General features: G+C 42.5%; 1 protein-coding gene across 2 annotated transcripts in view; it reads right to left on the bottom strand.

Moving 5' to 3' along the window:
• Positions 1–251: 251 nt before the first annotated feature.
• The window catches only part of LOC102453456 (uncharacterized), a 13,807-nt gene continuing 1,578 nt past the window's right edge, over positions 252–12,480 (bottom strand). For both annotated transcript variants that reach the window (XM_006134015.4, XM_006134014.5), the window contains exons 2-6: positions 8,329–8,713; positions 7,034–7,205; positions 4,300–4,478; positions 1,615–1,711; positions 252–887 (exon numbers count right to left, since the gene is read on the bottom strand). In XM_006134015.4, the coding sequence (XP_006134077.3) occupies positions 731–887; positions 1,615–1,711; positions 4,300–4,478; positions 7,034–7,205; positions 8,329–8,710 (987 nt within the window). In that variant the 5' untranslated portion in view covers positions 8,711–8,713 and the 3' untranslated portion in view covers positions 252–730. The remainder of the gene's footprint in view (positions 888–1,614; positions 1,712–4,299; positions 4,479–7,033; positions 7,206–8,328; positions 8,714–12,480) is intronic.

The raw sequence follows: 12,480 nt of genomic DNA, 5'->3' as shown, positions 1-12,480 counted from the left end.
CCCCACTCAACAGCTGATTCGAAAGTGAAAGTGAGCGCCGGGACGCAGTAGTTCGAACCAAACCCCTTGGTTCGAATTAACATTACATTTTTTGAGGAGTAACATTAGTTCGAACCAAGGGGTTTAGTTCAAACTAACACATCCTGGCACGCACTTTCAATTTCGAATCAGCTGGTGAGCAGAGTAACGCGCCGGCGAGATCATGCTAATGAAGCTTGGGATATTTCAATCCCCTCTTCATTAGCAATTTTGGTCACCTACATTTGCATCCCTAGCTCAAACTAAGAAGCAAGTGTAAACGTACCCTTAGAGACTAACAAAAATATAAATAGTATCATGAGCTTTCATGGGCACAACCCACTTCTTCATATGACAAATATGGGGCAAGGGGCACAGATTATATATTTGTCATCTGAAGTGGGCTGTGCCCACGAAAGCTCATGATACTATTAATATTTTTGTTAGTCTCTAAGGTGCTACAAGACCAGTGTTGTTTTTTTAGTTACAGACTAACACGGCTACCCCCTGAGTAAAAAGATTGTTATTATTCAGATTATCACATGATTAGAGTACAATTATAGGCATTAGGTGGTGCCATAAATGTGACATCAATGTACAGGAACATGTTTGCTTTTCATTAGTCAGCGTTACACTGAGAAATTATTGTAGAAGTCAGTAGAATAAAGTCCTATAACAGATATGCCAATGCATACGTATGTTCTCTGAAACATCATATAGGGATTACTTCACTAGGAATGGTAAGACCATTGAGAACAGCCAGGATGTTTGCTACTGCTTCTTCTGTCATCTTCCGAGTGGCTTGGACTGTAGCAGTTCCAATGTGAGGAGTTATGATAATGTTCTTTAATTTTAATAATGAATGATCTCTGCAAGAAAAAGAAAGAATAATTAGAGGTGAATTTTACATTGTTGTTGTCATATTCACTAGAACAGAAAAGCGCCAAATTGTAGAGCAGCAGTAACTGGCAAAGTTTTGCATGTGGATTGCCAGTTTTCCTGACCAGATGGACTGGACACCAGTTGTGGCAATGGCATCTGGTCTGTCCTGTTGGGAACACTGGCAGCCCTACGTGAGGAAGAAGGACAGTGATACACAGAGGGTTGTACAGAGCAGGGAGTAAATTTGCCCACTTCTGCACAGGCCTTTATGTCACTCAGGCTGCTACAGAGCTGCAATATGAGACAATAAAGATCTATTTGCACCACTTGTGCATAACAACCTGAGGATTTGGCCTCCAACAGCTTATAGGCATTTGTAGATGATGGATACTGACATTGCAAATATATTTTTTGCTTTCTCTCATATGCATGCATGAAGAGTTTAAAACGTTGGACATAAGCAACTGGCCACTGATGCCAAAAGAATCAGGATTGGAATTCAGGAGTTGCTGACTCCTAATCTTGTACCTAATGTATCAGAATAAAACTCTCCTGCAAAAATATGAAAACAGCTATGTAAAATGTGATTTAGATTTGAAGATTGTGTCTAACATATTCAAATAATTGTGAAGAGCTTTGAAAGAATTTAAGAATGATTTCCAGTATTTGTAATCCACATAATTTATGATCCATAGAAAGAAAACAGTTTTCTACCTTGGCAGAGGTTCAGGGTATGTCACATCCAAAGCTGCAGCCTTAATAGTCCCATTTTGGAGAGCTTCCACCAATGCATCCTGATCAACTACTGCACCTGTATTAAAAAGATAGTGTCTTTTTGCCATATCCAGATACAGTACAGAAGAAAACTAATCTTCAGATAAATTCCATCTCTTTAACTCAGAGGAAAGGTCCCATAGTACAATTTAATATTTTATTGGATTTACAGCTCATTATAAAAACAAGACCGCTTTCTAGTAACCAAACAAAGTAAAAAAAAAAAAAAATTTTTTTTAGCACATACCATGGTCCAGCGGACAGGGCACTGGATGGGGATTCAGGAGACTTGGTTTTATTCCTGATTATGCCATTGACCTGCTCTGTGATTTCTCTCTGTTGCTATATCTTCTTCATCCCTTTATCTACATTGTCTATTGAGACTGAAATCTCCTTGGGGCAAAGACTGTCTCTTACAGATATATATAGATTTAAAAGCCAGAAGGGACCACTGTAATCTTCTAATCTGACCTTCTCTGTAACAGAGGCCATAGCAATTTCCTGAATTAATTCCTGTTTGAAAAGACATGAACTCTCTTAGAAAAAACATCCAATCTTGATTTTAAAATTGCCTGCCTAACCCTGGGTAAGTTGTTCCACTGGTTAATTACCCTCATTATTGAAAAGTTTCACCTTATTTCCACGTCTGAATTAGTCTAGCTTTATTTACACCACTCCTTTTTCTGATAGTTTGAAGAGCCCATTATCAAATATTTGTTCCCCATGGAGGTATTTATAGATGGCAGTCAAGCCATCCTTAATCTTTTCTTTATTAAGAGAAATAGATTGTGCTACTTGAGTCTATTGCTGTAAGGTACATTTTCTAATCCTTCAATCGTTCTTGTGGCTCTTCTCTGAATCCTCTCCAATTTATCAACACCCTTTTTGAATTGTGGATACTAGAACTGGACACAATATTCCATCACCAGTTGCATCAGTACAGAGGTAAAATAACCTGTCTCCTCCTTGTGGAGGCTGCCCTCTTTATGTCTCTAGGATCACATTAGCCCTTTTGCTACAGAGTTGCACAGCAAGTTGGTTCATAGGGCTGAGCCCCAGTTAAAGAATCAGAATTACCCTTTAATGAGATTTACCACTCCACATTACCTCAGTTTCCCCAACCAAACGTGCTGAAGGCACCTGTGATGAGGTGGACTGAGCTCTGAGGCTCCCTACTAGAGGCCTTGGGGTCATGCCACACCCTGCCCCAGAGAAGTCATAGAGAAGTCCACCAAATAGGCGAGAGTGACTGTAGAGGAAGCAGCCAATCAGGGGATAAGAAGCTCCTACAAAAGAAACTGAAAGACCATACACCAGTCTGTGCCTCTGTAGTCCTGGAGGCTGGTGGGTTGAGAGGCAACGCTATGGACAGCTCCATGTGAAGAGCTACTGGAGACTGCTGGACTGTGATGGGCCTTGAGATTAGATACAGTATTGTCTCCAGGAGGGGAAGCCCTAGTGGAACCATTCTCTCAGTTCCACAAAAGCCTCCACAACTCCTTTTGAGAGGCATAACAGGATGGCTTATCCCTTAAGGGCTGGAGGCCTGAGACTAGCTAATTCTGATTACTGAAGACACTGCTGTAGCCTATCTACGCCACACTAACGGCCTTGATGGCGCATGATAGAGGAGAGATGACTCACCAGCACCAGGGCAGACAGGGGACCATGACCCCACATTTTAACAAAAGAAATAGAAGTACAGAATGTATGTCCCCTGCAGGATTTTTCTCCCAGCAAAATAATAGATTCTGTTGAGGATATGCTGCAATTATACCTTTTGCCCATCAGGAGCCACTATATTTCCAAAAGAAAGTGCATCTGGCTCATCCCAGGAGCAGCCAGACATGGAGAAAGTGGGAACACTTTGGCTTTGCCCCTACTCTACCAAACTTCTTGCCCCCTTGAGCTTAGTGCCTTATAAAGGGCAGAAGAAAGCTACAAAGAAGGAAAGTAGAGGGAGCGAGAGAGGTTGCTGCAGGGAAAATTCTTACATTAAGGAAGCTTGTAGGCTAGAAGCCAGGAAGCTGGAGGCATTTGTGAAGAAACCTAGATGGGGTTTTGGTATAAAAGTTTGGGCCTAAAGGCCAGTGACAGAAGGCTGAGCTCCAGCGAAGCAGCACTGGAAAATGGGCTTTGAGAATAGATTGGCACAGAAGAAGAGCTCTGGCTGTCAGAGAAGATACCAAAGCTAAGTATGGACTCTTATGTGGTGACAGACTGTACATGGGACCTTGTGGACTGTTATGAACTATTTCTGTGATTAAACTGACCCCCAGCAGAGGTGATGGTAACACAAAGAGAAGCCCTTGTGCTGTCCTTCAGCAGCCCTGACAACAGGGAAACAAGCAGCTATTGTAGAGGGCTTCTGGCCATAAGGAGTGCTCAGGAGGCTGCCAAGAGCCAACCCTGTGATGGGAAGTGTGGATGTTCAGCATGAATCAGCATCTGGGCTATGATTCATTCATTACTTATTACTAGTTAATTATTGCCAGCTATTTTGTGTTCTGAACAAAACATGGAGGAAGACACAGACCTTGGCCGAGGGAGCCTTTTGATGCAAAAAGACAATGTTCAATTCAGCCTTAACTATAAAGCCACAACCAGGGATTCCATCACACCTACCTCTGCTGATATTAATGAGAGTAGCAGAGGGTTTCATCAGCTCTAACTCCCTTTTCCCAATGAATCTGAATGTTTGAGGTGTTAGGTTCACGACCAGCATCACGAAGTCAGATTGCTGGAGCAAGTCTTCCATCTTTTCACAGTAGCAGGCACCAACAGCCTTTTCCTCTTCTTCTTTTCTGAGTCAAAAACACCAAAATTAGCTTCTATTCATAAAAATGAAAACCATGCTGCTGTTTCTACTATTACTACTCCACTCCTATGGAGGATGGAAAGAGCAAATAGTTGCTATAAACCAATGTCAGTGCAATTATAGAAATATAAAATGGGGAGTTCAGGATTTGGCACACAGCTTGGTAACAGCTTCAGAGTATAAAATATAAAAATGGTGTGCAATTGGCTAGCATGCATTTGTGACATTGCCTTCTCCGAATGGAGTCAGAACTTTTCAAATAGATAGGGTTATCTCCCTGTAGGTATACTTGATCCTGCCTTAGTGCACAAGGTGATGCCTTAAGGTCCCTTCCAGTCCTATGATTCTAGCGGACAGTCAGAAGATCTAAGCTCTACAGCTGCTTATGCAGATTCTCCTTAGCTGAAATGGGAGTGCTGTGTTTAGGAGCTGAAATTCTTCAGTTCTTTCTGATGCTGTATATGTAGAGTTTGACTGAGGTATTTTTATAGTAAACGATTCATTACAGGTGGTAAAAAAAGACAGTGAACAAAGACAATTTCAGTGGTCACTGCAGACAGGAACATTGGGCTCTGGTGTTGAAGATTGCTGTACCTCAAAGAAGGCCCTGTAAATTAAATGTCACTTTTTATATAACATTTTCTGGTTCTAATATGGCTGATTAAATCCACTTTCTGCTGCTGCAACATGGGAGAACCAATGAAAAAAAATTATCCACTAGAAGACTTACCCAGCATTGCTTAGGTCTTTAACTCAATTTTTTTTTGAAAATCAAATGAATGGCCTGCAGGCTGTCCATAGAGGGGAGAGGAGGCTCTGGGGGCCAGTTCCAGCCTCCAGTGCCTCCCCTCTCCCCACCATGGCCTGCAGGTCTACAGCCTGCCTGGGGACAGATGGTTCCCAGCCCTCGCCTCTCTTGGGGGGGGGGAATGAATCCTGGGTGAGGCCAGGGGTCCCGGTCTGGGGGGTGTTGGTACCAGGGTGAGGGGTTTATCTCCCCAGCATTATTTTGGGGCAGTAGAGCCACTTATCCATTCTGTTGCAGAGTCCCACCCCCAGCTAGCCACTCTTTTACTGGTGTGCCTCCCCCTGTGGTCACTCTACCTTATAGCTCTCCCCTGCACTCACTGCCCCCAGTGGTGACTGTGATTATCACGTCTCTACTCTCTCTGCCCCCTTCCTTACCATGCTCTGAAAAACAGTCCCATTCCCAGCACTTCCCATTTTCCTGGTACAATCAAACCCTGACCTTGCTTTAAGTTAGGGAATGAAGAGGAGTTCTTGAGCAAATTAACTCTCAGATACACACACACACACGCAACTTACATGGTGTTGCCTGATCCTTCAGAGCAGGGAGCTGACAGTGTTGCGGGGTTGTGGGTGCAGGCCTTAGGGCAGGGCTTTGGGGATGTGTGTGTGGGGGGGAGAGAATGCAGGAGGCTGGGGGTGGGAAAGTGAGAGTTGGGGGGCGAGGAGGAGCTCAGGAAGGGGGGGGGGGTCCCATCCAGCAAGGGCCTTTTTTCTCCCCCTAGCTGCCAGGGCTTTTCTTCTCTCTCCTCCCTCCTCCAAGTGCTGTGGCCAAGGGTCAGGAGGGGAGGAAAGGGTTTGAGGCAGGGGAGCTACTTATTTGGTGTGCTGGCAGGCAAGATGATGAAGCCCCAGCCCCACTGGCCACTCTGCACAATAGCTCTTCCCTGTGGGCTCACTGCCCCCAGTGGCCACTTTCATATCGTGTCTCTCTGAACAGTAGCCCCTTCCTTTGCATGTTATGGAAAACAGTCCTTTTCCCAAGGCTTCTGGTTGTCCCACCACAACCAAACCCTGACTTTGCTTTAAGTTAGGAGAGGAGAAAGCTGCATACCAAATTTGGTGGCCCTAGCTCATACCATTTAGGAGGTATTCTTGAACAAATGGACAGACAGACAGACAGACTCTGATATAGATAGATCAATAGATAAAAACAGTAAGGAAGTTTGTGTTAAACAAAACTGGGCCAGTTCCTCAACTCTTAAAATAGGAGGTAGTGGAGGTGAGGGGAACCCACCTTCTAAAGATGCTATATATTAACGACCCTTTCTCTCCTGATAAAGATATTTAAATTGTGCTTAAAAATCATGCTAAATATATTATACTAACCTGTTCTGTTGCTGGCCAACATTTTCAAACGTGGCTGGTCAAAAAGTTAGGCGTCAAAATTCATATTTAAGAAATGAGTGACCTGATTTTCAGAAGTGCTGAGTACTCACAGCTCCCTCTGAAATCAATGGGAACTGTGATTGCTCAAGACACTCGAAAATCAGAGTGCTCATTGAATTACAGTATATAAATATGGATTAAGGGACCTAACATGTGGCAACCGCATTTGAAAATTTTGACCCCCAACAATGATGGCAAGTCTCACTGGAAAGAGGCAAGGAAGCTTTGGTATAAAGAGATTCTTTGGGCAGGTTTTGTAAAAAAAAGTAAAAATAATCGATGTCCAACTTTTAAAAGAATTTAAAAAGCCAACCCTGTTCTAGTTTGCATCAGATGCACATTTACCTCTGGTTCCTGTTGTGATACAGAATTTTCATTTCAAAAGCTTTGGCCCTCTTGGCTACCTTATACCCAATGCTGCCCATGCCGATGATACCGAGAGTAGCACCCGTGACTTCATCTCCCAGCCAGTCAGCAGCAAAATGTTCAGTTTGTGGAGAAACTGAAATCTGACAGCCTAAAAATAAAAAACGCAGTGTGAGAAATGGATACTTGATGGATGAATGCTTCCATGTTTGCAATATTCTCTTTGAAGCTTGAAAATAACGTCTCTTTTCCTGCCAGTTCAGACATTTTCCATTAGGCAAACTTTGATTTCCCTCGCCTCCTTTTCTAACAGGGTAAATCCCACCATTCTCTTCGTGAAGATACCAAGATATAGCTGAAATAGTATAGTTTTTTTGCAGGAACAGTGATGCAAGATTTATGAAGTCCATTTAGATGACAGAATCCTCTGTTGCACTGTAGAGGCCAGCTAACAGGGACCCTCTGAATCCTGTTGAGATGGCAACTTAGGGCAAGGTAGAGTGAGGGAAGAGTGGGACAGAGCCCAGGGAAATGAGAGAACTGCTGTGTTTCCATGGAGAAAAGGGAGATTCCGTCTTCCCAGCCTCCATACATTCTCCTCTGCACCAGGACACAGCTTACACTTCAGCTATACACTGTGCAGAAAGGAGTTGCCCCTTAGAGCATAAATTAACAATGGCAACACAGTAAAGATACTTTTGTTAAAAGTATCATCACTGATTCTAAGATTATTCTGGAAACAGGATTTATTAGTGTGAGTTCTTTGCTGTAGCAGGAGTGCAAAGCAAAGTTGTTCAGTGGGTTTCACAGCAAAATACCTGCTGAGGTGATGGAGACCCAAGGTCTGATATCCATGGCCTTGCACCCTTGTTCAGTCATTTACATTGATGCCAAGAGCATATTAATGAATGGAGAATTTTAATTCACTTTCATTTTTCATTCACTTTGGATAGGTATAAAGAACTACACAAGGTACAGGCAGATTCTAGTCCAGACAGTAGGACCTGTACAGAAATTAAAGCACCTAATGTAGATAGAAGCTTTAATTATCTTGTTTTTGCTTTCAGTAGAAGCTGGATTAGACTCAGAATATGGGAAACAATATAGAAAAAGCAGAGCCACTTGAAAAACTGAATGTCTGGAGCTTTTCTTCCTGTAAGTATTCTTAAACATTATTTCAATCAGATAACCTGTGACACACTAAAAATTAAATATGCTACAAATATAGCTGTCATGATTTATGGAAATATCAGCAAAGGAATGTAAAAAGTCACCTTCCACTAGCCTTCTGGCAGATGCTAGCATCAAGGCCATCCCTATATCTGCAGTAGAGTCAGAAACAGCATGTGGAGTATTGGTCACTTTAATGCCAAAGCTAGCGATCAGTTTCAAGTCCAGGTGATCCACTCCTACCCCAGAGTTTGCAATCACCTTTAAGTGAGGCAGGCTCTGGAGGAGCTCCCGGTCAATGACTGGTTTGCACTCATGTATAAAAACAGATTTGATCTTTTCATTCAGTCTTTTCTTGTTTTCAAGAAATTCCTTCATGGTGATAAGATGAAAATGTTTCTTCAAGAGCTCCACATGCCCTTCCAGGACACCATCTACACCCCCTATTTCATGGATCAGAAGTCCAGGCTGTTCTTGCTTTGCCATGACCTGCAAAAAGAATTAAAAGAAATACGCCCTTGAATATGGGAAAAGAGCATATTTGTAAAAATACCATTCAGTCGGTATGATAGGGTGTACCTATCCCGCACCAGTGTAGCAGGGGTTAACCACATAGAATCATAGAATAATAGGACTGGAAGGGACCTCAAGAGGTCATCGAGTCCAGCCCCCCGCCCTCAAGGCAGGACCAAGCTCCGTCTACACCATCCCTGACAGATGTCTATCCAACCTGTTCTTAAATATCTCCAGAGAGGGAGATTCCACCACCTCCCTTGGCAATTTATTCCAATATTTGACCACCCTGACAGTTAGGAATTTTTTCCTAATGTCCAATCTAAACCTCCCCTGCTGCACTTTAAGCCCATTACTCCTTGTCCTGTCTTCAGAAACCAAGAGGAACAAATTTTCTCCTTCCTCCTTGTGACACCCTTTTAGATATTTGAAAACAGCTATCATGTCCCCCCTTAAACTTCTTTTTTCCAAACTAAACAAGCCCAGTTCATGAAGCCTGGCTTCATAGGTCATGTTCTCTAAACCTTTAATCATTCTTGTCGCTCTTCTCTGTACCCTTTCCAATTTCTCCACATCTTTCTTGAAATGTGGCGCCCAGAACTGGACACAGTACTCCAGCTGAGGCCTAACTAGCGCAGAGTAGAGCGGCAGAATGACTTCACAAGTTTTGCTTACAACACACCTGTTGATACAACCTAGAATCATATTTGCTTTTTTTGCAACAGCATCACACTGTTGACTCATATTCAACTTGTGGTCCACTATGACCCCTAGATCCCTTTCCGCCATGCTCCTTCCTAGACAGTCGCTTCCCATCTTGTATGTATGGAACTGATTGTTCCTTCCTAAGTGGAGCACTTTGCATTTCTCTTTATTAAACCTCATCCTGTTTACCTCTGACCATTTCTCTAACTTGCTAAGGTCATTTTGAATTATGTCCCTATCCTCCAAAGAAGTCGCAACCCCACCCAGTTTGGTATCATCTGCAAACTTAATAAGCGTACTCTCTATCCCAATATCTACATCATTGATGAAGATATTGAACAGTACGGGTCCCAAAACAGACCCTTGAGGAACTCCACTTGTTATCCCTTTCCAGCAGGATTTAGAACCGTTAACAACAACTCTCTGACTACGGTTATCCAGCCAATTATGCACCCACCTTATCGTGGCCCTATCTAAGTTATATTTGCCTAGTTTATCAATAAGAATATCATGCGAGACCGTATCAAATGCCTTACTAAAGTCTAGGTATATGACATCCACCGCTTCTCCCTTATCCACAAGACTCGTTATCTTATCAAAGAAAGCTATCAGATTAGTTTGGCATGACTTGTTCTTCACAAACCCATGCTGGCTATTCCCTATCACTTTATTACCTTCCAAGTGTTTGCCATGGGCCGAGGAAGCTGCACCCTCTGCACTTTGCTAGGAATGCTTTAACTAGAATCAGAGTATAAAAGAGAGTCTGAGCTAGGCACCAATGAGAACACATGTGTGGCAGGCTCTAGTCAGGGGGCTGTAAGAGCTCCAGAAGCCAGTTGGGCTGAGACGCCCGTGGAACCCCCGCCAATATGGAGGAGAGACAGCAGACACCATGTGGCTACCAGCATTGGTAGGAAATGGCCCAGGGAACTGAACTGTATTAATGGGTGACCAAGACTGATTATAAAGATGTACTGGTTCCCTACAGCCCTGTGTTGGGACTTGGTGGAGAAGGGTGAGCCGGGTTCCCCCATCCCAGCTGCCAGTCAACACCCAGAAGGATGAACTCTGTCACAGAAAGACAACCTTACTGACTCTGGTCTTTTAGCCCTATTGCCATGAGCTGCAGGGCTACTGCATAGAACCAGGCCACTTGAGCCATCAACTATCCACTTGGATAACGCCCCAGTACTCTGACAGGCTGAGATGGGCTGTACCTATCCCCTGACAGTAAGGATCATTTAAATCACCATTTGTAAATTTGTACTTAGTGGTGCTATATACTTCCCTCAATGACAAATGCAAATCCAAAATTACTAACTTGAAGTCAATGGAGTTAATCTGGATTTACACTGACGTGAAGGCCTGATCCAGCCAATGGAATAATTGGAATCAATGGAATCATACCAGTGACTTCAATGAGTACAGGATCAGGCCATGACAGAGCAGATCCTCATCAGGCCTTGTGTCGGTAGGGATACTTTGAGGTATAATAGTGAATTATTCCTCATAGGGATGTAAGCGAGTAGTCGAGTACCCGATAAGCCTAAGCTTTAAATATAGTAGAAGCTGGGCTGCCTGCGCACCCAGTTCTACTACAGTTAAACTGCAGAGCCACAGCAGGTGTAGCTCCTGGACTGGCACAAGCCGAGACAGAGGGGCTTCCCTTATCGCCTAATCGTGTAGTCGATACAAATTGTATCGACTACACAATTAGTCAATTACCCACCTCTTCACATCCTTAATCCCTCAATTCCAAATACATCATTCATTTTAGTCCCAAAGTTATTTCCATTCCACACAATTTGGCAACCCTGCATTTTTATTCCTGAAAATTATTTATCTCTGTAATAAGGGATGAAGAAAGATAGATTATTAAAAGATCATTTTAAATTGTCTGTGTGATCATTATCGGTTGTCTGTTCTTCATTTCAGGTCTGTCAGGATCCAAATCTGGATGTAGAGATCGAGAAGTATGCTAAAAAGAATCAGAGCCTGTAATCCTCAACAGGATTCTGACCAGTCCATGTTAGAAGTACCAGAGCTAAGAGGGCATTCCTTGTGGATTCACCCTGTTGCACATCTATTTAGGGGATTATGCAGAATCCGGGCATGTAACAAACTATCGGTTGATTCTACCAAACAATCTTCTGGTCTCCCACACAAACGAGGCCTTGTTTACACTACATCTTGTTTCCCTAAAATTCCCATTACAGCTACCAATGGGAACCCTAATCTAGACCTGCTGGAAGCCATATTGTTGATAATGTGGCTCACTTTGTAATTGCTATTGTTACTTTGGCTAGAACGGACCTAGGTCCAATGTCCGAAGACATGCCCCTACAAAATAAAATATTATACAGACAGTTTAACAAGCATACATTTAAACCATTTCTTAGAAGAAATAATTCAGATCTTTGTTGACTAAAGAAGATTCCCTGTAAATAATAAATAGATTTTGTTAAGGGTCTATGGGCACTGGAGTTAAAAAGTTACTTTTTAACTAAAATTGCAGAGCATGAGCACTCCGTAAGGAAAAAACCTTTATAATTTTCATATGCCAATGCTTTGCAGCCAATTTGTCTCCCCATGCCCAATCAGCTGATCATGCATTTTAATATAAAGGACAGTAACTGACCAGAACAAGATCAAGAAAATCAAGTAATTTAATGAACAAAGTAATAATGTTAGTACAGTGAAAAAGTCCAATCTATTCTTAGGTGTGGCTGCTGTCAACTGACAAGACTTTTGAACTCTGCAATTCACACTGTTGCAAACCTTATTAGAGTCTACTCTAACCACATGCAGACATTAGAATTCTTAAAGCATCATGCAGCACAACCTCCTAATCAAGGAAAATTAGATTAATCATCCAGGATAAAATCTCTTCACTGACTGTCTTTAGAATGAAAAAGAAAATAGTGGAATTACACTTTTTGTTCTTAGTGCATTAACCTTCCTTCACACTCAGATCTGTACTTATTTTAGAAATACTTTCTCTACATTCATAAGCAGAAGTTAAAACCCCACTATTTTTG

The sequence above is a fragment of the Pelodiscus sinensis genome, chromosome 2 (assembly GCF_052426305.1).
Source record: "Pelodiscus sinensis isolate ZL-2025 chromosome 2, ASM5242630v1, whole genome shotgun sequence".
NCBI lineage: Eukaryota > Metazoa > Chordata > Testudines > Trionychidae > Pelodiscus > Pelodiscus sinensis.
The sequence above is the reverse complement of the archived record's forward strand: the minus strand, read 5'-3'. Positions and strand labels throughout refer to the sequence as shown.